The 26,403-nt window shown below is 38.5% G+C and overlaps 2 protein-coding genes across 6 annotated transcripts; one reads left to right on the top strand and one right to left on the bottom strand.

The window, feature by feature from the left end:
• Nucleotides 1-3,308: 3,308 nt before the first annotated feature.
• On the bottom strand, nt 3,309-17,404 carry LOC121327245 (coiled-coil and C2 domain-containing protein 1B-like). Of its 4 annotated transcripts, none has more exons than XM_041271163.1 (26): nt 17,243-17,404; nt 15,769-15,858; nt 14,919-15,057; nt 14,456-14,559; nt 13,974-14,099; nt 13,000-13,137; nt 12,360-12,678; nt 11,816-11,940; nt 11,215-11,290; nt 10,855-10,965; nt 10,612-10,742; nt 10,071-10,143; nt 9,713-9,840; nt 9,293-9,449; nt 8,755-8,927; nt 8,209-8,334; nt 8,044-8,102; nt 7,648-7,764; nt 7,084-7,157; nt 6,102-6,160; nt 5,739-5,785; nt 5,527-5,631; nt 5,187-5,277; nt 4,548-4,670; nt 4,315-4,358; nt 3,309-4,211 (listed from the first exon to the last, which is right to left on the bottom strand). In XM_041271163.1, the coding sequence occupies exons 2-25, from the start codon at nt 15,832-15,834 to the stop codon at nt 4,347-4,349; spliced, it is 2,679 nt and encodes an 892-aa protein (XP_041127097.1). In that variant the 5' UTR covers nt 15,835-15,858; nt 17,243-17,404; the 3' UTR covers nt 3,309-4,211; nt 4,315-4,346. The 4 variants fall into 4 exon arrangements, with proteins under 4 accessions (XP_041127097.1, XP_041127098.1, XP_041127096.1 ...); XM_041271164.1 differs by lacking the exon at nt 17,243-17,404 and adding an exon at nt 16,371-16,678 and having other exon boundaries at nt 9,293-9,446; XM_041271162.1 differs by lacking the exon at nt 17,243-17,404 and adding an exon at nt 16,371-16,677.
• A 119-nt stretch (nt 17,405-17,523) lies between these two features.
• On the top strand, nt 17,524-26,308 carry LOC121327247 (cell division cycle protein 20 homolog). Of its 2 annotated transcripts, none has more exons than XM_041271167.1 (11): nt 17,524-17,728; nt 18,034-18,158; nt 19,278-19,405; nt 19,743-19,839; nt 20,750-20,878; nt 20,992-21,185; nt 21,425-21,519; nt 21,619-21,847; nt 21,929-22,054; nt 22,139-22,256; nt 22,392-26,308. In XM_041271167.1, the coding sequence occupies exons 2-11, from the start codon at nt 18,104-18,106 to the stop codon at nt 22,559-22,561; spliced, it is 1,341 nt and encodes a 446-aa protein (XP_041127101.1). In that variant the 5' UTR covers nt 17,524-17,728; nt 18,034-18,103; the 3' UTR covers nt 22,562-26,308. The 2 variants fall into 2 exon arrangements, with proteins under 2 accessions (XP_041127101.1, XP_041127100.1); XM_041271166.1 differs by having other exon boundaries at nt 17,928-18,158.
• The last annotated feature ends 95 nt before the right edge of the window (nt 26,309-26,403 follow it).

The raw sequence follows: 26,403 nt of genomic DNA, 5'->3' as shown, positions 1-26,403 counted from the left end.
AGCAGTAGTTGCATTGTGTGCTTTCACAGAATTCAGGGAAGAGATATAAGACAAAAGGATGAGTCCCTGTTGTGAATTTAAAGACTATCTCAAGAAGAATGCACTCAAAAACCCAAAGCCTTATTTAACAACAGAAGGAAATAAGTGGGTGCAACTCCCATGGGTGAAACAAACTGGATTATCATAGATCTGCTGTTTCTACCTTCAGGGGATATGGGATGCAGAAAAGCCCACTGATCTGGCTTTTGAGCAGGTCTTCTGAAGCTTAGACTGATTGCTGTCACATTTTGGTCCTGTTTTCAGGATTCATCACATGATCAAAAAGCTATGAATTATTGTAGATAAATGTTTAAATTATTTGACCATGTTTCTGGTTACAGGACTTAAGCTCTACAACTTCTGTCGTCAAGACTAAAATAATACATAATTAAAAAAAGGAAAGAATACCAAGATTTGTATGGATCCTGAGCCATTTTGAAATACATACTATAGGGGCCTGGCGGTTAATTTGTTTTTTAAAACCTAGTGTTTAGGACATGACAAGGGTTAACAACAATTGTTGTATCGTACCAGTTGATTGCTGACACCCCCCGCCCCCACACATTTATCTTGCTCATCTTATTGCTGCAGTTTAATTTTTAACAGCTGTGTTGACATATGTATCTTCATATCCTTGGTCATTAATCAACTGGTGTAGTTCCTAAACTATTTTCTGTCTGTACCTATTATCTAGAAAAGTTCTGATGAAGTGGAACCAATGCATTCAAGAGATGACTATTGGATAACACTAAATAAACCAAATTGTTATACATGTAGCATTATTAAAGCATCAAAGGATGGATGCTTTATTTAAAAAAAAAAAAAAAAAAAAAAAAAAAAAAAAAAAAAAACAGGGAACACCACAGGGACAGCTTTTAAAGAAACTGTAACCCCTAAAAGTGAGTAGAATAGTGTAGGGCCACTATGTCTTACTCTTTGTTCTTGATGTCAGTTTTGAGTGTTTATTTAAGGGCAATTCATAATGCTGCTGCCCACGCAGTAGTCGCCCGAGGTTCCTTCACAACACTGAGCTGTTGCAGCTAACTTCCGGGTCAGCACCATGTGCTTGCTTCTGTGGTGAGAAACTGCAAGGACCCATTTTAGGGTGGTGGGCGCAAACCTTTTAGTTTTAATTTCAAATAGAGGGCTTGAACGTTTTGGACATGAATGCAGAGGGGCCGGCGCACTACGGAGGCATGAGTAGCAGGTAACCCTTTGGTACAAATGGACTATTTTTTGTATTCGTCCCCCGCCCCCTCCCCCTGTAAACCTGAAACTAATTGACAGAGCTCTGTCAGTCTTTGACATAGCAGCATAAAAAAAGACTAATCACCTCATCCAAAACCCTGGCATTTAAAAAAAGGGAAACCATGAGACCTGTTACATGTATTTAAAGCCAAAAAACATATAAACCTGTACATTTGTTTTTCTTTATTGTACACTACAAACTGTCAATAAGATCTGTCGTCTTCATTAAACTGTTGTACCTGTATAATAAACCTTATAGAAAAGTGAAGTGTTCAGTTTTCTTTATTAAACATATATTAACCCAGATCTCTGTTAAAATGTTGCCTGCCCCCTGTAGTATAGCATTCCAACTTTTTAACTCTGACACAGCAGGATTTCGCCTCTGGGACATTTCACTAATAAGTATGTCGGTCTGAATCTTGGTTATGCCATAACATTTTAAAAACAGCTGACCTAACATAAGAACCATCCTTTTTTTGTATTGTATTTTACAGCAAAAAAAAAGCCACAAGTGCAAATGCAAGTCATTTTTTTTATTAATATTGTAATGTGTTAACTACAAGCAGTTGTACAATCATTTGACAAGTGACAAACGCTTTCTTTACACGACTAGTTTGCATAGGGGATATATGTTGTAAATAAAAGGCACAGCTAATGGCTCGACGGCCATCAGGTGCACATTCTGTGTAAATAAGAAGTGGATCCGACAGCCAAGCTCTACAGTGCGCACGTTGTGTATTAAGGGGGACTGGCAGGGCTACAGATATGTTGCAGTTGTTTCAGCCTCCCTGGCCACCAAATGCGATGTACTGCTGTTAGGAAAGTGCTGTGCAAGCTTAAACTGGCCATAACCAAACTGCCGTAGCAGTCTGAACCATTAACTTAGTGAGTCAATTGCTTTGTCACTTTATATTTTTGCTAATGAATATATACTTAATCTGGGTCTTAACAAAACTATAGATTAAAAGGATGACTTTGGCCTCAGCCAAGGCTACCAGCTGTAGTGTAACGTATCTGAGAAGCAGCAGTAACATAACCCTATGGTGTTGCTTCTAAGAGAGGTTTAATAATATATTTTAAATGCTTTTCACTTCACTCCCTTAACTTTAGTCAAGGAGACCTGATTATTTTTCATCTGCAAGTTTATTGGAACCCACATCCAGTCCTGTAAACCTTTAGAAGCTGCTTATATAAGTAAACACTGACTAGAAACACATTGGAAAAGACTCACACAGTGACTGAAAAGGTTACAGTCCTTACAGACATTTGGGAAACTACATTCCAATGTCCTACCTCTAGAACAAGCAAGGGCAGGGCATTCCCCTCCAGGGGCAGTTAAGATATACAGACCATTCGACAGTAAACCACCACATCTATTACTATTATGACACTTGGAAATGTTAAACCAAAGTAGATGAAAACTGAGACTAATCAAACCCATATTAACAACCACCACTCTAGTGAACACTATGTAATCATTTTTCGTCTATTGAAGGAATACTTTTACATTTAGGAGGTCATTATAGTATAATCTGACTAATTGCCCAATTCTTTTATGCTATTTTATGTAACGTCACAAAAATTCAAATAACAAAAAAAAACCAGAAAATGACAAGTGTATTTAAATAGAAGGGGCTGCCATGCTTAGGGAACATTACAGTAAGTCAAAACCAAGGAATTTAAAAAATAGCAGGCTTTGATATTTAGGCACGGATACAGTGGGTGGTAACACCAAGCGCAAATCACTAAAAAGTTATTTTTAGATAGATCAATACTTGAGCAAGACATGTATCCATTAGAGGGCATGACAAAAAAGCAAGGATGCGAGTGTGGCATGCCACTGGAACACTTAAATAAAGGGAACTCTGCTCTCATTTTGAGGATGTCAATCTTTTTAATTGGAATAGACAAAAAATAAAAAATTAAATAAAAAGGGGTCTGCTCAAAGCAGAAAAATAGAACTTCTGGCTTTTTTTTTTTTTTTTTTTTTTTTTTTATAGAAACTAAAACTGGTTACTTACTGTCGAATGAGCAATATAGTTATTGGAATCCAATAGGATAATCAATGTGCAACACAAAGCCCTGGGAACTGCAGTGGTTTTTACTTTTTTTTCTGATCAGGAAGCCTGTACTACACTGCTTGCAATGTAAACAAAGCAGGTGGTGGAACACCAGAAACCAAACAATGTACCTGTAGTTTTGTCTTAAAACTTAAGTTTAAAACCTTTGGCAAAACAAATAAAAATAAATAAATAAATAAATGTTGCACCGCTTCTAAAATCATCAATGCAGTGACAATATGGAAAATACAGTCCATATGAGTTGATTTATAAATAACCAGCATGTTTCAGAGGACCTCTGAATGACTCAGATGTGCTAGTATAGTATAAATGTCACACATGTACGTGAAGCCTGTCTATAAACATTACACATACATGTACAGTATATTTACTGACATAACTGATATTTACATAAATAAAATGAACGTAAATTAACAGGGTTTCACGTAATTATCATATTGGAAGTTTTAGAACCACATTAATTATTCGTAACACAGCACACATATTCTGTACATTGTAAGTGCTCTTCCACAGATGAATTTTACATCAAACCAGTTCTAGTTTTTGAAAAACACGACCCAAGAGAAAAATAATTTGCAGACAGACAACATGCCCTCAGGAGGACTGACCCCAGTTATCAACACCTCCTACTGTACCTGTCTACAGGTGTACTGCTTCTCCTGCACTCAGAAAGGGACTCCCTCTGTACTTACAGACAGAGGCAGCACACTGCTGACACAGGGAACAGAGTGCAGGGTGTTCTTTGGCAGTTCCAACTAGCATCAACATTGTCAATGCAAACAAGAGTCTTTCCAATCCTGTTTATAATCAGGTGCATAGATATAGTTTTCAGTACCTCTCCACCTTAAGAAAAAAAAAAAAGCATATTTTTTTTTTTTATATTTCTTTACAAGCACTGATACAGTACTGTGCTTAAATTTGATACAATGGGATGGTTGCCACATACCTCATGGAGGTGTCTTTCAGAGTCCACAGCATTTAGGATGCAACCTAGAAACAGAACTGTTTTATTTTCTTAAATGAGCGTTACATTTGTATGCATGCTGGAAAAGTGCATTATTAAGCGACTGGGCGCAGAAAGAAGACACTGGAATGTTGTAATGTTCATTACTAGTGTGCAGGACGAGGCTGGGCAGCTGAGCATGTAGTGTTTTAGTATTCATTAAGGTGCTCCCTTACCTTGGGCTGCTCCAGTACCAGCCAGCGCTCTGTAATCTGCTGTACATCTTGCCCACTGAGGGGCTCCCGCAGCTGCGCCCTGACCTCCAGACGCCCACCAGTCGGCTTCCTCCCATCAAATAGCTAAGTCAAGCAAGAGAGACAGATAATGGACGAAGTCAAAATGACTTTGCAAGGACCTCTTGATAGCTTATTAGACTAAATCTAAATCAGGGTAAAATCTTGATTACACTAAGTGCGACACAGAGAAAAGCTGGATGCTGGCAGATCCACAATATGCCTTTCCATCGGTCCAAAGTAGTGTAAAATTCTGTTTCGAATTCAATGTTTAGACAGTGGTTTTGCTTAGTGTGCGTTTTGCAATTAAAAGTAAGGCATCTAAACTGATTTTGACGTTATAATTACAGTATGCAAATAAACTATTGATTACATTCTGGAAGGTAAATGCTTCCTGATCAATGGAACTAGATGTAACATCTTAAGTTCTGCCCCGTGGAATACTGGGACCTGCCAAATTATACAGAACTGTGCAAAATTATACAGAACCACCACACCCCCCTCCAGTGATCCAGTGCTAAGATGACGGTTCCTAGACTGACTATATGCTCTGATGTGTGTTACAAGTAAACCAGGCTTTACCTCAATGATTTCTCTGACTTCACACTCAGTTTCCAGTTTCTCCAGTTTCAAATGCGCAGTTCCAACTGGTTTATCACTCCTCAAGAAGCCCCTTTGAAACATAAACAAGGGGACCTTGTACAGGTAAATGAGAACCAAGCAGTTACAGCAGCTAAACCCAATCCACAACCTAGATACTCTGAAACTTCACACTCTCCCAGCAAAGCATGCAATGTATTCAAGAGCAATAGATGACTATTAGGCAAAAAAATAAAGAAATAATCTAACGCAAGTAAGCAACTGAATTCAGAGTATTGCAGGGATGAAATCAATTTGAAGAGTTTTCAAAAACATGCCTTACCCCTTGTGCAACACTTCCAACTTGATGCCTTTGGACTGAATAACTCTCCTGAAGCCCCTGTGGTTTCTGTTAATGTTCAGCTTGAAACTCTGGTTATACACTGAAGAAGAGATACCAGCAGGTCAGACATTTTTTATTCAAACAAGATTTTATTAATATTTATAATAATAATAATAATAATAATAATAATAATAATAATAATAATAATAATACAATTGGTGTTCTTAATTACTGATGTTTTATGTTTCTGTGCTTGTTCCTACAAAGCAAAAACAGCAAATTACTAGCAAAGCTCACAACGAACAGAAACAAATAACAGTACCAGTATGCACAATTTTTGTATCGAAATTACAGAAGTGGGTTTATTTTATGATAAGAGGATAGCTGATTTTCTTCATTCAGTTTATATTTCTTGGATCATAAAAATGTATTGCAAAATACAAAAAGCTTCACCAATTACAGCTTTTCTCCTAATGAAGTGGATGTACGCTGTGCCACAAATCTGCATTAAAACTACAGATGTATCCATTAATATTTGAATATATTTGAATTCATTAATATATATTTTTACTCACCCCACTGGGATATGGGAATTCGAATTTCACAAATGCATCAAGATCATTTGTTGCTATGCCTGTACAAAATAATAATAATACAACATTATCAGTGCACTTGTATATTGGAGAATACTGGACTCGATATTATGTTGTTTTAAAAACAAAGTTAAAACACAATCATAAAACATTTAAGATTTGCAGGGCAGTGGCTAACCTGATGCTTCCATTAAAGTAAAGAATTAGCACATGACTCAATCTTAGTGTTTTCAAACAAACACAACTACACCAAGCAGCATACCTCCAGTGTTTCTTTTCAGGTCTTCAATAATTTTGTGGACATTTGTGATGTTTGTTTGTCACGCTCTACATGATGAATACAAGAACTACCTCCTCCAAACTTTAATCAGTCACTTACAGACCTTCACCAGTGTCTCTGGCAATAAATCAGATAAACAGGTGATTATCTTTTTCATATCCTACTGTGAGAAGGAGAGAAACTGTAGTCCGTGAAGGGTTGCAGGACTACATTTACCAGAACGCCACGGGACTGCAGAGGAAATGGAAAGCACTTGAGGCCAATTAAGCTCTGCAGTCAGGACTGATGGAGTAGCAGCCATAGGCCGACTGGCTGAAGAAGCACGAGCCAGCTGCTGAAGAGACTTGCAACAACGAGGTACTGTGTTTGTTTGAAAGAATGTTTAGTTTTGGGTTACAAGCAAAACGGCTTAGCAGTCCAGTTTAAGTTAGTAAAAGAAGAAAAGTTTCAGTTAGCGCTCCAAAGTGGAGTCAGGTTTTGTTCCGATTATTTGTGTAAATACTTACACAAATTCAGTTCTGTGTCTGTGTCACTGTGTAGGGTGAAAAGTTAGCCTCAGCCGTAAGGCTTTGTTTACAGTATATACAGATACATACATATATATTTGTGTGTATGTATGTGTGTGTTTGCACACTGGTTCTCTTGCCTGCTCTTCAAACAACAGCCATCTGTCTGAACCCTTACCAGGAGGTGCTGGCAGATTGATTCCTTTCACAACAATCAGAAGCAACTCTGTGCTGCTGAGCTCTGGAAATATCCTGCGGGGGGGAGGGGGAGATGAAAATGAGAGACAATTGAACCCATATTCTTTAAAAAGGCTCTCCTGTTGGGACACTGCAGAGCCTTCGATAAAAAAAATCAGCTTATTTACTACTGCTTGTTTAAGCATCTACCAAAAAACAAAAGGGACATCATGCACTTAACTCTTATGTCAATTATTTGTTGTAAAAACGATTTTAAAATCTATTTAAAAACTTTCAATTAAGCACTAGTAATATTACCAAAAGATTCTCAGCAAAGTAACAGTTTCTGTGTTAATGCATTAATAAATGTGTTCTTCCCACATCTGCCAAAATAATATAAAAAAAAAAAAACACTCTGTTGCAGTTCTTGCTTATAACAAACTCTCAAGGGGGCATTATTATATACAGTACAGGTTGCATAACATGGGAAATACATTCTATATATAAGATAATCATAGTAGCACTGAATCCCCTGGTCTCCTAACTGGAGGTTAACACTACCTACCGTACAATACTATAGGTCCTCTTCTCAAAATGGTGTCTTGGTGGATCAAGGCCCTGAGCCTGAGCTAGTTTTAAGATCGCAAGGTTTTTTTTACAGTCTTCTGACATTTTCTCAAATCTGAAAACAAAAACAAAAAACAGCTGCATAAAGAAAAATGGATAACCAATGGTGTGACAGGGCTGCCTCGGTTAACACAATGGGAAATCGCAGGGAAATGAAGAAAAACCAGGTCACATAAGTGATCACCAAGCCAAAAAAACATAGCCTGTACTTGGCTTTAGCAAAGAGAAGAACTTTTGACATGACTAGCTAACCAGCTCTATGCTTCTGCTTTCTTGTTCATTCAGGCCTATAATCCAGTTGAATCCAATCTGAAGGGAAAGTATTTGTACTCACTTTGTGGTTTCTGTTATATTTCCGAGGTGTGTAAATTGCTTAGAGTAAGAAACACATTTCTGAAAAGAAAGAAAATATCTGTAAGGCCAAAGCAGAAATCTCAATGAAAAAGTATACACTTTTCATACTGTAAATAATTGATTTTTTCATTGCATCAGTATTCACCTCACACTGCTCTTTCAGTATCTTAGCAAGCTGCATGTAAATGTCTTCTGTTTTCTGAGAGAGCTGCACATCACTGTGATGCACCAAGATGAAATCATCCTCTTCGTCTCCTGGAGGGGACGGCACCTGAACAGAATACAATTTTAAAAAAATCATGGCTGTCTAGGGAGTAAATCTAGAAATCTCATGCAATACCAAACATATTTTGCATATAAAGCCTTACAGAGCATCTAATTTTCAATATATAGTGCAATACCATTACCATAGAAGTTAATAATAATAATAATAATAATAATAATAATAAATAAATGCACATAAATCAACATCCCATGCACAATGGACGGAGCAGAGGATCACCATTTGGAGACTCTATCCAGACTGGCTGGTGACAAGGAGAAGGAGGAAAATGCGAGAAGGATGTGTTATGAGGACTTTATATGGTCCTCTGTGATTATTCTCAGTCCAACAGACACAGGTTTACAGTGATCCCTATTTGATCTTAAATGGTCTTGCTCAATTCCTTGGATATTCCCTAGCTGAAGGTACCTTGGAAATATCAACAGCCTTCCCGTTCTTGGAAGCCTCTATCATCGGCTCAAATCCCTTGGCGGTGCGCAGAAAGCTCTTGGCCTGTTCCAGGTCATTCTTCTGCTTGGCTTGGACAGCTGCCTTCATGTACTGCTTCCTGCGGCTCTCTAGGAACTCAAGCTGCTGCTGAGCTATGAAATAGTGAAATCCGTCAATCAGATTGGAGTCTTCTGACTGACAGACTGCACCAAGAAAAGTTCTTTAAGTTCGTCATAAGCACAGTCCATCCTAGTCAATGTTATGAAATGTGATCTGAAGAGGTTCTCGATGGATTACAAGGATGATATTTTACACGGAAACATCTTCATATTACTACAAACAGTGAAAAAATGTTTCTAATCTCTACCAAAAGGCTGTTTGTGCTCCTATACATATTTCAGCCCTGCACTTCCAAGAGAAAAGTTGCAAGAAAAACAGTGATTAGTTACGGAGCATGAAGTAACAATAGTTTCATCCTCTTAAGTCATACTTACTACCTCCATTATCTTCCCATTACCTGCTTGAGAAAGAACCTCTCCATGGGACTGTCTCTCAGGTGAAGGGGAGGGGGATGGTCTCCTGGGCTGTCCCGGGGAGTAGCTGTCCTGCCCCTGCACTCTTGGCGGCACAGCCAGCGTAGGCTTCTTTGGTTTCTGCGGTGTGGCCATGGGCTGCTTGAAGAAAAAGGAAGAGCTTCAGTTTGACAGCAGAGTGGGGAAGAAACGCAACAGGCAATGAATAATTGATTTAACAAAGTTCTACAATTGTATTTAATTGGGTGCTTAGCTAAGCCACCAAGGCTGAAATCTCTTTCAAATGCGACTTTGACTTGTCATCATGAGAATTACATTTACCCAGCATATTTTTTATTTAACTTATAATTCATGTATTTCTATGTTAGAGTGTAGAAGTTTTGAAAGGCACAAAACACACATACCTCATCCTGCTCATCGTCCTCGTCTGCCTCCTTCCCCTCATCGGCGGCCAGTTTGGAAGCAGCCTCCAGTACAGCAGCGATCCCCTGCTCTGCTCCAGCACCATCCATCCCGGGGATGGGGGGGAACCCTGCAGACAGAGAGACAGCACGGTTTCAATTGCATTGCCTCATCTGTTCTGAGCAGCATGGTTCTACACGGCAATACGATGCACTGCAATGAACAGATCATCCTGCAAATGGATGGGGGGTGGAAGAGTAGGTACTAGAAGATGCAATAGGAAAGGTGGGGTGTAGAAGAGAACTGAAAGGCTAGTAAGGACCTAGTGCAGTTAAGATAAAACAAGAATATGGGTCTCACCTGGTGGGACTGGCAGCTCAGAGAAGTTGACGGTTCTGCCCGCTTTGTGCGCTCGGATTGCATCCTGGTATTGCTGCATTACGAGAGGGAGGGGAGTAGGACTTGCTTAGTTTCAAATAATAGTAATACCTAAATTAATCCCACTAAAACGAATTGAAGTGTTTCAGTGTCTTAAATTATACAGGTGCATACCCAAGACTGAGAGCAGTTAATTGGTCTACTCTGTTGTGGAGTTATTTTTTTCAAAGATCAAGACAAAGTTTGCCATTTTTTTGCCCTGCCACAGACCTCTTTACAGGTCTGCATCGTTGAGGGAGTAATCAAAAAACGGGGTGGCACTGGCTACAGGTATGATTTACAGAGCTTCCCTATAATACTGTGTTGATTTTGTGAAGTGGACCTCAACTCACTGAGCACTAAGATCAGACCAACATACACATTTCACAGTGAGAAATACCTAAACCCATTCCCTTTTATTCTTTTCTTGTACAATCTGTAACCATCGGTCTCCCTTCTCTTATCCCCACTCCCCCTCACGCACCTTGGCTATCCTGTCATGCATCCTGGCCTTGCGCTCCTCTCCACTGGTTTTGGCCTGAGCTGATGCCTCTTTGTACTTCTCCATCCTCTGCTGTAAAGCCTCCAGCACATCTTTAGGCTGAGGAGGAGCAGCTGGTAACAGAGAGGAAAACACATGCGGTAACAATTCTGTAAAATTCATCCTCAGTAAAGAAACTTCCATCTCAGAAATGGTTAATGGTATGAGTGCTCCCTTCTTACTCACCTGCTGCTGGGGAAACTGTCATGGGCACTGTTGCTTGTACAGGTTGAGTCTCCTCTGTAGCACCACCTGTTGCATGGGAGGGGGATGACACAGCCTTTCTTATTTCAACATCTAGGAATTTGGAGGGATAAAAATATAAGCAAAGCAAAAATGAAATTTAAAAAAAGGTCGGACACTTACTAATTATGAATTGATGAAAAGTCATATTGTGTCTAAGAACATAACCAGGATTAATTATAATCCCAAAAAATAATTCAACAAAATCATTAAACCATTTTTTAAATTATTATTATTATTACACTTCACATTAGGACAGTTGCAGATTTCACATTTTCTATTTTTAGACTAGCAACATATTACCTCCTGGAGGTGGTGGCATGTTACTCAAATCGAAGGGCTGCCCACCCTCCAAGGCTTCTATCACTGCATCAAATTTCTGCTCCAAATAGAGAAAGGGAAATAAGTAATCTGATGCACATTTATTTATACTCCAAGTACATCACATTGGCAGGTTCATGAACAGTAATGCAAAATCAGAATCCTAATCCTCAACATTATCAACTCTCAAATCCACACTCCAAGTTTAATGAAACTCACTAAATATGTATTTTGGCTTACCTCCCTAAACCCAAAGCTTTCCATGTCTTACCAAGGTAGTACTGTATCAAAGCAAGTGGTTCCCTTCTCTTACCAACTAGTAACCCCAATAAAGTTTTTCAATGCAATTATTAAATAATGTAACAGGACCATCTTGAATAAGCAGCTACAAGTGCCTAGTGCTTTGGGCTTCTCTGTACAGGGTGTTTCAAGATTTCTGTCCCACAGGGATTTTATGTTTTTGTCTTGTTGCAGGTAAAAATCTAACATACAGTAACTATGATGGCACAGTATACACCACGACGTGCCAGGATGTTTGAAACACCCTGTATATTGTGTCTGTTAAAAGCCGCACCCTACTCACCTTGCCAATTTTCATGTACTCCTTGGCTCTGTCTAAGTCACCTTGTTGTTTGGCTTTCAGGGCTGCTATTTTATATTCCTTCTGTCTCCCTACCAGTAGTACCTTGGTAGCTTCATGGTCTGTAGCTATACATTAAAACAAACAAAATAAAAAAAAGTTTGTTGTTAAAAAAACATGCGTGTGTGTGTGTTTCACTTTGCATACCCAGAAGAGTGGAGGTAGCATGCGTTTTTGAATATCTGAGTATAAAAGGTTTTAGTGTTAATATATAAACTGTGTTTGTGTATTTTTAAGCAAGTCTTTAGCTTACTTAATTTAGTTGCCTCAAACCACTGTAAGACACATCAGGCCCCTATTTCTAGAAGAATGACTCGACATCCATACCTTTGTATACAAGATTTAAATGTGGTTGCAGAAATGCAGAACTCAATTATACAGAGTACAGAGAACCTCAACTATTAATTAGAAAGCCAGAAAACAACCCAGCCTCTTCACACAGACACAGCTATGTATGCAGGGTGGTTTGCGGTCCCAGCTCTTTCACCTGCTTTTGAATCTATTCCTTTGTCTGCTTCGCTGACTTCGTGCTCCGGGGCTGGGAGTGCTGTCTCTACTGGGGTCTCTGGGGCAGTGGCAGGTTCAGGTTCCTCAGTCTCCTCTCCTTTTCTCTCTACCACAGCTGGGCCCTCAGATTCTGAATTAAGTTCCTTGGCTCCCACTGGCAAGCCCTTGGATTGAGCCTCACTCTCAGAATCTTGGACGACAGCCGGAGCAGCAGTTTTTCCAGTGGTCACTAGGGGTGGGATTTCAGCCTCGTTGATTTTTTTGCCTTTCTTAATAGAGGTCAGCATTGTCTCTAAGGTCTGTGCAAAAAACAAAACAAAAAAAAAAAAAACACAAACATATATTGATTCCTGACTACATGTAAACATGTTTTCAAGACATTCTGCCCAAATAACAATGATGGGCCTTGCATTCATGTTGCGTGCCTCCCATTTGTTTCTTTTACACAACTTTATTTAAATCAGTCTTTGTGAATACAGCCTGTTGTGTCAACGGTTAGGAGACTATTTCATGCACTACCTGGATCTTTAACATGTTAAACCTTTGGTCAACATTAGTTTCACAATCCTTTACATACAAAATGATGGAGGATAAAGTGACAGAAAGTAAAGGAAACTTACCTTCAGGCCCCTTTCGTATCTCCGTGCTTTAGATGTCTCCCCACTTGCCTTGGCATTGCTGATAGCAGTCTTGTACATTCCTATTCTTTCCTCTAGGGTGCACTGTATACCACTAGAGGCAGCTGTAACCTCAGGCACCTGGATAAAGACACACAGAGTGTTCAACTGTTTAAAACTTCACTCTACATGACAGTTTTACATAAGCAGAGACAGTCAGAAAAGCCATGGAAAAAAACAAACCTGCATGTTTAGCTTCTACACTGCTTTTGTCAATGTATGAAAACGTTATTTAGTAAACACAAATTGCACAACGAAAGTAGAATTCTCAATCTTGGCTTTTTGTTCACTGCTCTGTTCAGATGAAAATGTACTGGCCAAGCAGAGGCAGAAAATAGAGAGAAAAGGACCAGTTCTGAAGAAAAAAAACAAGGGAGTCATTCATGCTGAATCCCCTATGTAACTGTAATCTGTGACTTATTGGAAACACCAGCATTTATTTCCAGCATAAATTTTCCACGCAATTTACTGTTGCTAAAAAAACCTCGAGTCCCCACCCTAAATACAGAAGGGTGGGTACAGTGCATATAAAGCATACCGTACTTGTTATTTGGAAGTACTGGACTTGTACACAAAGGTGTCTTCTGTCTTTTATTCCCCAGTATACCATAGGCACAGTTACATGGTTTTTTTTTTTTGTTTTTTTTTAGTTAATAGCTCTCTTTTTTGTTACTTTTTCAACAAAATTTATTGACTCCCATCTTGCTTGTGCCAAGTCATCACAATGTTTTAAGATTAGTATTTTCGGCTAATCATAGGGAAACCTTTTAGAGCCTACATCGCAGCCACATTTAGCAGCAAAGCAATTACAGAAACAAAAATCCTCTGAAACAAGCAAAGCACAAACAAACAGATCACTAATTTCAGTGCAAGCAATGTATGATAAACCACCCATTTTGCAGCTCTACAGGATCTACCTGTGGTTGTGAGTCTGTTTGCAATGGAGTTGTTTTGGGTGCAGGGGGTGTTTCCACGGCAACAGATGATTCTGTGGGTTCCATCCCACGTTCCTCCGCCTTTCCAACCACATCCTGTAACTCTGCCTAGAAAGGGGCAACAGGCATGGTACGGTTTCATAACAATGAGGTATTGTGATGTATATCCTCAGAAAAAAAGAAATTTAGATAACTAGAAAAGGCATCAGAAACGGGCTGGTCCACATGTAAAGGGCTTAAAAGTCTTGATACTGTACACTGGTGGGTTTTCACTGAAGTTTCAAAAAGTAGAATAACATTGGTTGAACAAAGAGGTCACAGAAACAGCTGATTGAGCTAGAAACACATGACACTAAGCTTTGGCAACATGTTAAACACCAAACAAGATGAAAAATATAAATGGTGCATTCATTTCAAACCAAATGGCTACTAAAAAAATGAATGACCAAATAAATAAAACCCACCAACAAGTCCTCATCGTTTTCCAAATCTTCATCGTCATCTTCGTAGTCGCTGTCTCTCATGCAGTTCTCAGCCATTTTCTCGATGTCCTCCATTGGCAAAGGGGCTAAAGGACATGCCACACTTAATTCAAAGATGACCATCAGTATAAAGACCCAATGAACACAACACATGGTGCTCTATTAATTGGGGACACTATAACAGACACTTGGACAAGCAGACAATCACAGACGAGCACTTTGTTAAATTACTAAGGACAGAGGGAAAAGGCAGACCTACAAATTAGAAGACATTATGGAGACAATCTCTTTGTCCGTTCCATATGGGAAGAGAAACAACTACTATAGTTAGGCTATTTTAAATACAATTTTCCTAACAAATGAGGAGCATGGTAAATGGATAGAGGTAACTGCTGATATTGCACAGAAGCTGTATGTTTTACGCATGTTTAGGTTCTATACTTACTCTTGCCTTTAGGTTTGGGCTTCCCACCTTCCCCTGATCCCATAATGGCAGCAAATTCTGCCTCCAAATCTCCATCATCTACGTCACCATCCAGATCCATCATCATCTCGTCTGGGTTGAAATCCATGAACAGTCCCATCTGTCAGCCAAAGAAAAAAAGAAATACAGAAAATGTAATATGGTTTATTGATTGTATTGTACTTTACCTGGATATTCCAAAGTCTTCAGTGCCATTAAAGAGTCAGGTAGTGACTGGGAAAACCTGCCACAGGTTCAAGTTGAACATGGGCATAATATTTATTTGTTCAACAGTCAAATCCATGCTCCTTCTTAGTATGGAATGAAGACCATTAGAGTATACTGGGTTTATCCAGCAACAGGAAAACCAACCAACCTACCTCTGGAAATAACCACGTTTACTAAAAAGCCTATACATCTTGACTATATATACTGTACACTGAGATCAAAATAAAACATACGGTGCAAAATACTCGTGTCATATCCCGATACAGTATGTGACACCATAACGACAGTTTATACCATTCGACTCCTACACAGTAAACTTTTCAAACACGTTGTCTGCTGTTCTTTAAAACGTAAATGTATAACACGTATAGTGTTTTACATTACAAACAATATCACACCTACTTCCGTCCTGGGAGTGGTTATCGGTAGTAAAACGAAAAAGTGGATAACACTAGAAAAACATTATCTTAATTTATTGAATTCAACAATGATATCGCACGTATTGCAAATGCTGCTTATTTGTGGAATCATATATTGCTGTACTAAAGATAAACAACCGAGGATTCCTTCATGATTGTTTATCAAGCGGTTGTGATTGATTTACCTGTTTGGCTGCAGCGGCACCTTGGCCTTTAGACAGCGGCTGTTTCTTGTTTTTCCTACCCAGCATATCGACTCAACGGGCGACTAAGCTCTGAGGGAAAACACCATGAGATTTAAGTTGAAAAACAAACATAAAACAGAAAACACCAGCTTTTTCATTATCAAGGACACGGGAGCTGAAAAAAATAATCAGATATAGTAGATAAAGAAAAACAACAACGTAGGGAATACGAAACAAATATCTTACTGGCAAAGCTACATAGTGGCCCACTGTATGCGCAGTACGTCATTTGTTTTAAAAAATAAATTCAATTGAAAAGAAAATATAAAAACAGTTTGCTCATAGTTAAAACATTAGTCTTCCAAAGACTGATACATCAGAGTGCGACTATTTGGAAAACATACAGCCAACAAATAGAAAATACACAACTTTTTTTTTTTTAAACAAGTTGTTACGTTGATTTTAGCAGGCAAGATTGGTTGTTTTCTGAAAATAATGCTTAATCTGTGTAAACAAAACACAACAGTGAAATTCAGGCAACCTGGATTAGGAGAAAAGCAGGCGATTAATAACAAGCGAGCAACATTATTATTTTTTAATACCTTGAAAACGATCCAGCTGTGGTTATTTTGTTATTGTATTTCTTATGTTTTAAATCTGTGTTTCCAAACGAAAAGCATACAGTTTACACTGCTTTCATTTACGTCGTTCTTCAGCTGACCACATTTTAGCTAAACGTTTCTTGTAAACACAGCCCAAAGCAGCAGCATGTGACCCGGGTAATTACACAGTGCAGCGTAGATTAGTGACACAGCTAGGCCAAAAGTCTTCCATCACGCAGACGTGAGACATAATTAAAATAATAAAAAAAAAAAAAAAAAAAAAAACTACATGAACATATTTTTTATATTTTATTTAACACCATGTAATCAAATAAACTACAGTATGACATCGTAAAAGTCTACAGGAAGCTACAATATTAGCACATTATTTCTTAATTAGATTTCGAAATGGGTGATGGGGGTGTCACGTTTTTCAATTGCTGTCAGTGTTTCGTTAAATATATGGAAAACTACAAAGCGGTATGTAATTTAATATGTTAACGTAACATTATTCAGCAGGTTTCATTCAACTTTATGAAGCAATATGAGCAAAAAAAAAAAAAAAAAAAAAAAAAAAAAAAAAAATTGGCTGTACACGTAACTGTTCTGGTTTCACTAGATAACAGATTTGAAAATGACATGTTTGGTCTCTAGATTAGAACATATATTGTGTAATTTATAAATAAGAGTATTTTAATTCCAATATGATGAATGGTCTATGTATTTTTTTTCACAGAGCCATACACAAATTAAATACAATTTAATTTTGAAAATGAAATACAGCATTTCAGATTTTTATAAACAGAATGCGAATAACCAAATAAGGAAAAAGAGAAAAATACAGACAGGTGGACAAACATAAACACATTTACCTGATACTATTTATAACCTGTACCGAAACAGTCAACAATCTATGTAAGGTCCTTTAATCACTATGTTAAAAGCAGTCCTCTAGCTGCGTCCTACATCATCCAGATTCCTTTTCGGAGTGTGTTTTAAAATCCAGCATGTTTTTACTGTAGTCTGAAATAATCTCATTTGGTTCACACCCCCACTGGCTCTAAATCCAATCAGTAGTGTCTGTTCGACGCTACTGCCTCGGTACCCAGGCAACGAACGTTTGAACTGCCCAATGGGAGAGTAGACGCCGGGTCATTTAAACCTGCTTGCGTCGCAGAACCGTTGCAATCACAGATTGAAACAAACAGCTGAACAAAAGTGGTATGAGCACGTAATTGTGTAACAAAGGACTGAATTATTTTTAAAACGTTTTTTGGCAGTGTGAAAGTGCAGCATTCTTGATTTGTATCCGTTAAAGACATAGTGTTTTGGAGCATACATTGACTTCTTGTTCTGTGGTGAGTTTTATTTTCTGTTTTGATGTTTGGGTTTGTTTCTGTTTTTGGTGGGTTTTATTTTATCTTTAGACATGCAAATTAATCCAGGAAAACTTTACCAGAAAGGCCTACTCTACCTTTTCATAATGGGCAATTTATAAAAAAAAAAAAGTGGAACAAACTTGTGGCGTTGTTTTTGTGTGTGTGTGTGTGTGTGCAGGAAGTGCTGACAAGCTTTAGCTAAAAATGTCCCAGTTTGTGTTTGAGAATGACCTGCAAAGTGTTCTTAAACTGGACATGCCCATAACAAATGCACCGATGCCAAGGTGGCAGCGCAAGACTGGTTCTTCGTCAGGATCTGGGGCAACTTGTAGTAACGCCAGTAACCTTACCCCAATGAAGTCTGGAAACAGATCATTAAGCACATCCAAGACCCCTGGAAAAACGCCAGGTACACTTTCTTTTATATCCTACGGGGAGTTGTTCCCTATGGCTTTAGTATAGTGTACACACTGTACCTTTTACAATTTTGTAAATGTAGAAAAGCTATGTTTGTCTTGTGGCCAGGTGTGTTTTGACTCAAAGTAATATCAGCTAGCTGGCTAAGATGTCGTTGTTGGTGTAACTCCTTTTACAAGTGTCTAGTACGTTTTTACAGTAAAGTTAGCTTGATTATCGATACTGCATAGCGTATTCAGACCCGGCATGCGGGGAAAATATATATTTTAACCTCATTTACAGCCGCTATAGAGCTTTCAAAACAGCTGTATATTAAAGAAAGTGTGTGTTTTCACAACCATTGTTTTACTTGTGGACCCCAGTAATTTGTGAAAAGCGATGGCATATCGCAGAACTTGGCATACAGACCTGGCATGCGTAAAAGGCTTGTCTACCTTTCTTCCATCAGGTTCACAGTTTAAAAAATTCTTAGACTAACTGAATAATTTCACAACCATTGTTTAATCTGTGAATAATTTTCTGTAAAGCAGTAGCAAATACATAAGACACACGTACTAAGCATGTATTATTATTATTATTATTATTATTATTATTCATAATACTAATCCTAAATCACAAAAAAAAGGTAACCGGTGTAACTAAGCCAGCATGATTTAAATAGTTAGAAGTAAAATAACTAAATGTGTGAATTAAAAACAAAAACAAATGCATATCATTTTGAATGACAATACTAAGGATTTTAAACGTTTTAAAATGGGAGGAATTTTAACGTTGGAGGAAACATGTTATGTAACATCTATCTAATGCATTTGTTCTAGATTTTTTTTTTTTTTTAATTTCTTAACTGACTTCTCAGTTTCTCATTTTATATTGCTATTATAATTAGCTGCATTGTAAAACAGACTGTTTTAAGGTTTTGTTTCTGTGGTTCTGCGATATGCCATCGTGTTTTCACAAGTTATTACTGGGCTTTACAGATAAAACAATAGTTGTGAATTCACAATCTTTAATGTACTTTTTGAAAGCTCTGTGCAGTGCGAATAATGTCGAAGATCAAGGTAACTTTACCGCGGTAGTGTTTACGTGGAATTTTATTCCTATTTCTTTTCAGTCAAAAACACTCCTTCAAAAGCAGGGGGTGACCGATATATTCCCATCAGAAACAAGCAGCAGCTGGAGGTGGCCAGCTTCCTGCTAAGTAAAGAGAATGAGCCATGTCACACCACACCCACAGAAAAGGTGGGTCAGCCCTTTTTGCTAAGGATTTGGTTTGAGATCACCATAAAGATGCATGTGGTTTTCCCGTACATGGATTTGGAATACTGGTATATTCTATACCACTTTCACACGTTGGAAGAATCCATATTTTAAAGCACTTGCCTTTTGAAAAACTATTGGTCATAACTTCTGCCATCTAGTGGTAACTTAAAACTGAGAGGGGTGTCGGCTGCTGCTTCAGTAGTTTGCTTACTTTTTAGGAATACTTAAACCCATTTTATGTTTCTTTTTATATTGATGTATGTCTTTGCTTGTGAATGGAACTGTCGTAACTGCATTATCCCTGTCTTATCCCAAGGACCACCAGAAAGCATGGTCTATGAACCTCAATGGCTATGATATCGATGAGGCAAAGATTGTACACTTGGTTGGCAAGCCCATGAATGCACCTGAAGGTACTGGATGATTCATATAATATATAGAAGACCAATTTTAAGTACTTGACTTGACCAGTGGCAGGAGACTACTGGGAATTGGGAGACCTGTTGAATAGATACTGCTGTCCCTCAGTTTTATCCATATCATTTTTTTTTTTTTTTTTTTTTGATGCAAGATCAGAATTGTGTAATGGTTTTAAATGACTTGACATGTAATCTATTAATTGTCTCCTAATGAGTAGTTGATGGATTATGGAAGATGTTGGTACTTCCTTGTAAAGAGACTTGCATGTGTTTTCGTTATTGCAACAGTTTGTCCACAAAACAATTAAATGGCAGGTAAATACTGTGACTTCTGTTCATCTTCCATGTGCTAGAAGTCTAAGTAAGGTTAAGTCTTTCAACAATATGGGGAGGGAGCCATGTCTTGTTTACTGGTGTAGTTATCTGTAAAACATTTTTTTTTAAATCTGTTTGCTGTGTCTGATGCTGGAAGACTAATGCATACTTATTTTTTTTAAATCCCCAATTTATTGTAATACACTTCTCTGGGATTCCAAAATGTGTGGTCTATCTTGCAGCTCATTCAGAACATTGATAGAATTCTAACTAAAATGACAGTAAACATTGTCCTCTCTGCACTGACTCCCTGTGCAGTTTGGAATAGTGTGACATTTTGCTTTTGACAATCTCTGAAATGAATTTTGGGGTTACTGCAGTAATTATTGACCCTGTATACTCCTAACTGCACTCTTGGCTAGCAGGATGTGGGGATGCTGTTATTTCCTAGAGAAATAAAAAAAAAAAGAGGAAGGGTCTTTTCTTGTAAAGTATTCTGTATTGGACTAAGTTTTTTTTAATTGTTCATTGTGTAACCTGCTTTGGAATATAAATGTAATGTTTGACTTGCTATTTAATTATTCTGCAGGCTACCAGAATAATCTCAAAGTTCTCTACAGTCAGAAGACCACCCCTGTCTCAACCAAAAAGACCACTCGATACATGTCCTCTGTACCGGACAAAATCCTGGATGCTCCTGAAATAAGAAATGACTTCTGTAAGTTATCCAGATTGCTTAATGCATGACTTCTGCAGTCCTAGTCTGGTAGAAACCAGATAGGAGTTGTGTGGATTTTTTTTCCTTAATGTGGTAGAACATCTCTTCCACAGATCTGAATCTTATTGACTGGAGCAGTCAGAATCAAGTGGCTGTAGCTCTGCACAACAATGTGTACCTGTGGAATGCTGCTACAGGTGACATTGTCTTGCTGATGCAGGTGGAAAATGAAGAACATATCTCCTCTGTCTCTTGGATCAAAGAGGGGAACTTTCTGGCAGTGGGTGCAAGTGATGCAAAAGTACAGGTAAGCTTAATCCTGTTTTGATAGCCAGTGGCAGGATGGGACTGGCGCAGCCAACAGTTACCTAGACGTGTATACTTGCATGATTTGGGTATTCGGAGTAACTGTTTGCAATTCAGATCCTGAAGACTAGAGTAGATCCAATATTGCATTTTTTATATATTTTAATATTATGACAAGTCCCCACTTTGCATTTAAAAAAAAAAAAAAAATAATAAATTTTTTCCCCCCCTCCCTGCTAGCTCTGGGATGTTGAATCACAGAAACGTCTGCGCAATATGGCAAGTCACACATCACGAGTTGCTTCCTTAAGCTGGAATAACCATGTCCTATCTAGGTATGAATCGGTTTTAGCTTGAGCTGTTTACTTTTGAGTTCAGATGTGAATACCCTTTCTTTAAACTTTTTTTTTTTTTTTTTTTAATCCATCTCCCAGTGGTGCTAGATCGGGGCACATTCATCACCACGATGTCAGGGTGGCTGAACACCATATAGCTACTCTTTCTGGGCACTCGCAGGAGGTGTGTGGTCTGAAGTGGTCCCCTGATGGAAAGTACCTGGCCAGTGGTGCCAATGACAACCTGGTCTATGTGTGGCCAAATGTCCAAGAAAGCAGAGATTCCACTCCAGTACACTGCTTTGCGCAGCACCAAGGGGCAGTCAAGGTAAGGGACATGTAGGAATATCTATGAAATTGTGACTTACTAAAACCGATATCTTACCCTGAAATATCTATTTTAATTCAGGCCTTGGCCTGGTGCCCATGGCAGACTAACATACTTGCTAGTGGAGGTGGAACCAGTGATAGACACATTCGTATCTGGAATGTGTCATCCGGCTCTTGTTTAAGTTCGCTAGATACCGAATCGCAGGTAAGAATCTACTTTCAATTAGTTTTCTCCTGTTCCCTCCTAAACCCTTTTTCTAGTTCAAGTCTTATTTATTTAACCTTGCAGGTCTGTTCATTGGTCTTTGCACCAAACTACAAGGAACTTGTTTCTGGACATGGTTATGCACAGAACCAGCTAGTCCTCTGGAAATACCCCTCAATGGTTAAAGTTGCAGAACTAAGAGGTAATTTCTTCTGACTTGCTGAATTCCAAAATCTTACACTTACGAATTTGCTAGAATGGTGGTATTTGTGGATAACCAGGACCTAATGTTTAGATTAGTATGCCTAATAGAACTGTTTTTCCTTTTTATAAATAGGACACCAGGGCAGAGTTCTCAATCTGGCGCTGAGTCCCGATGGTTCAACAGTTGTATCGGCGGCAGCTGATGAAACTCTACGTTTCTGGAAGTGTTGTGCACTGGATCCTGCCAAGAAGGAAAAGACAGCCCCTAAATCCACGAGCATCATTCACCAGGGCATCCGATAATGTAGTTTCCTGTTCTTTGCATTTGACTTTACAGCAATCATCAGAAGAACTATTGTCTATTTGTATAGTTGCATATACTGGTGTTTTTATATTTTAATCAATGTAAATAGATGTTTCTGCTTTTAAAATAAAGTTAACTTTTTTTGGTTCTATGCTTGCTGGCTTTAAATTTCTTAATGCGAGTTCAGCATGTGTGTTCTCATCTGTACTAATCAACATTAAAGCTGTTAAACTAGTTATGGAAACCATAGTCTGGATAAGTAGCTGTGTAATTGTCATTTATAAGTTGCAGCCCATATCTATTCATAGTTTGTTTATAAACTGCCATATCTGAATCCTCTATAGTATTGTGTTGCAGATAAATAGCATTACCATTAGGTGTCAGCATTGACTAGGTTCTGACCTATTGTAATATAGTACAATTATTTTCAAGCAGAAATGGCCTTGTGTGTGTGTGTGTATATATATATATATATATATATATATATATATATATATATATATATATATATATATATATATATATATATATAATAAAATGGAGCACTATGCAAGTGATTGTTTTGATGGGGAGCAGTGTTTTGTCTAAAACCAGAAAATACAATGTGGCTCCTGTTTGACTTAAGTCTTCCTCTTGCACTTTCATTCACATTCTATAAGGCAGACCACAAATAACATTCTAACTGACACCCAGACTATAGCATTTATAAAGGGGAAGAACTGTATTGCAGGACATGAGGCATGTTAATGTATACTTTATGCTTGCGTGCCAAGATATTTTCAGGCAGTAAGAAAACATGTCATCTGTTACTCCTTTGCTCACAGCAACACTGGCCTTTGTGTTCCTTCAAGTATTTGGTATGAAGTGGTGGGATTGTGCAGCCCACTCAGCATTGTTTATTCTCAAACAGAGTGCAGGCATACCAGAAGTCTGCATACCGTTTTCTGGCTGTCAAACTCTGCAGCTCTCAAAATTCCAGGCTGCATAGCTCTGTTAGATTAACAAAAGCCTTAGAGTCTGCTCCAGTTGGAAAACAGATTTCTGCCTTTGTTAGACTTAGACTATCCACTATTGGGGTTAACAGAACTACCTGATTATGTCAAATTTAGATTTTTAACATGTGTGTTTATTAGGAACATGAGGTTGCTGTGACTTCTTAGTGCTCAAACATGTTTTTGTTGAAAATAAAGTTCTGTTGGGACAACTGTTTTCTGAGGTTTTTTGCTTTGTATTTTATTTCCAACTTCCACTCTAAACAGTAATAACAATATCCCTTATGTTTAATGATTTCATTCCTTTTGATTAACTGGTTGGATTTTACTTTAGCACCTTGTAAATGGAAGACTCCAGGGAGTAGTGTGGAATATCTTTTACTTCCATGCTTTGTCTTGTAGGAGGCTGTGTGGTCTGCTGGTTAAAGAAAAGGGCTTGTAACCAGGTCCCCAGTTCCACTCCAGGCTCGCTCACTGTGGGACCTTGAGCAAGTCACTTAACCTTTTTGTGCTCAGTCTTTTGGGTGAGATGATGTAAGTGACTCTGCAGCATAGTTCACAAAACCTAGTCTCTGTAAGTCACCTTGGATAAAGGTGTTTCCTAAGTAAACCTTCCTGCCTTGGAAACATAGGACAGTATGATTGGGGTCTTCGAAGTACTTTCAAATTTCAAATTATTTTTTTAACCATTTCCTTACTTTTCATGGTGTTTGTAATCATTCCAGTACCATCTAGTGATATTGTACATGTTTTGCTGACAGTTCACTGACGTGCACCTGATGATGCTGGTGTTTACTAATGAAAGACACTTTGGCTAATCTAGAATTTATATACAGGGTGATCAGAAAGTAGGGTTACCACATCAATGCACCAGATCATTGAAAGTTTTCAATGTAATCACCCTGTTCATGTGTGTGCCAGGTAACCCTAACTGAAGAGCAAGCTCCCAAACTCAAAACCAAAGCACCTTAAAAGGGACTGAAAAAAAGAAAGCACAATATTTGAGTGATTGCAATATATGTACTGTTCCACATATTATCAAAAGGGCCTCCTCAACTCCAGAGAAGCACTTGGAATCTCAGTTACTAACATTCACTTCAGGTGCCTTGGTCATAGAAAATTATAATCTAGTAAAAAGAAAATGTACTGTTACCAAATCATTTGATATTATACAGAGTCATTTATCAGATGAGGGAATGTTACTAAAGTCATTTAACTTTCGTAACTTTTTATTTTTTTTATTTTAAATTTGGAATCTTCAATTGTTTTTTTACCCAATTTGAAATGCCTAATTTTTATTTATTTATTTAAGTCTGGCTCGGGAGAGACAAAGACGAGCACACGGGAACCGTGTGCTGTCAGTCATCAACTTCTTTTCACTCTGCAGACCCGCTATGCAGCTACCTTCAGAGCTAGTGTCGGACGCAGCTCTGGGCAGAATGCAGGCAGGCCCGCAGGTGCCCGGATAGTCTACAGGAGTCGCTGGTGCGCAGTGAGCCGAGGACACCCTGGCTGACCTAAGCTCTCCCCACCCTGGGGGGCACTCGGCCAATTGTGCGCCTCCCCCTGCGAACTTCCATCCACAGCTGGCTATAGAATGCATCTGTACTCCACGTGGAGTGCCTTTACTGGATGCGCCACACGGTAGCCCCCACCTTTTTAAATAATAATAAAGAGCACAAAAAAACTGCTTGCATGGTTTTGCTTATTTTGATTCTTTCAGATTCTGCCAGTGTATACCAACATTAATTATTCTCTCCCAGGTGGCAAATCCTGAAGAGAGATAGTTTTCGTGGAAACCCATGTGAGGAAACACAGCAATTTAAAGCACACACTCAGCCGTTATACAAAATCTTTTTTTTTTTTTTTTTTTTAAATTATATATATTTTTTATTATTTCAGAAAAAACATAAGGAAGAGCGAGAATGCAATCAAACTCTTCTACAGACAACAGTTCTTTCTTTCCAGCCTTTATATATTTTAACATTTAACTTGATCAACTTGGGCATTGTTTGGAGATTTTCACTTGACTTAAGTCACTAGAACCAGGTAGGTAGGGGGACGCAGTTACCAGAATCTGGGAGGTTAGAAGGGTGTCAGGACACGAACAATCCAGATGCAACATGCCAATAGAGCAACTGTGATCTTCATGATTTCAGCTTCACTGTAACTGGCTGGGTGAACTACTTCAAAACCCTGCAGCTCTCCAACCATAAGCTGTTCAACAGTCCCTTAAATCTTCAAATCCACTACTATAGTATATTTTATTAGCACCCATAAAGCTAGATTGTCTTTATCTTAGTGCTCATGTGAGGAAGCTGTGAACACTGAAGCATAAAGTCTATCCACAGACAGCTGATACACTGTTGAGTGGCTGCACACAGACAGTGTAGCAGACTTGAAGCTGTGTATCAACAGAACAGTGCCAGTTTAGCCATGGCAAAGGAAGTGGCCGCTCAGACAGTGAGCCTCAACCCTGAGGGTGGGACAGAGGCAGTTCACTCCCCTGCTCTGCTGACAAAGGCACTCGGCAGCTCTTCTCAGTGCTGATGGTTTGGGGAACATCAGCTGAAATTAACTTCACAAAACTGGAAAGCGCTGAGCTGTCAGCTGAGAAACCCGATTACGGTAATAAAGAACCTGATAACTTCTTAAGGGGGTTGCGCACACTAGGGGTGTAATAAACATACAGCTGGTTAACTGGGGGTTTCTCTGTTCCACAAATAGGTTAATAAAATAAATAATAAAAAAAAAGCCACAACACAATGGAATAATCATGGCACAAATAAACGTTTGAGTATTAGAGCAACAGGGGAAATTGAAACTGCCTGTGGTAGATATAAATTGGG

This window comes from Polyodon spathula, chromosome 14, assembly GCF_017654505.1.
Source record: "Polyodon spathula isolate WHYD16114869_AA chromosome 14, ASM1765450v1, whole genome shotgun sequence".
Taxonomy (NCBI): Eukaryota; Metazoa; Chordata; class Actinopteri; order Acipenseriformes; family Polyodontidae; genus Polyodon; species Polyodon spathula.
This window is presented reverse-complemented; position numbering and strand designations above follow the sequence as displayed.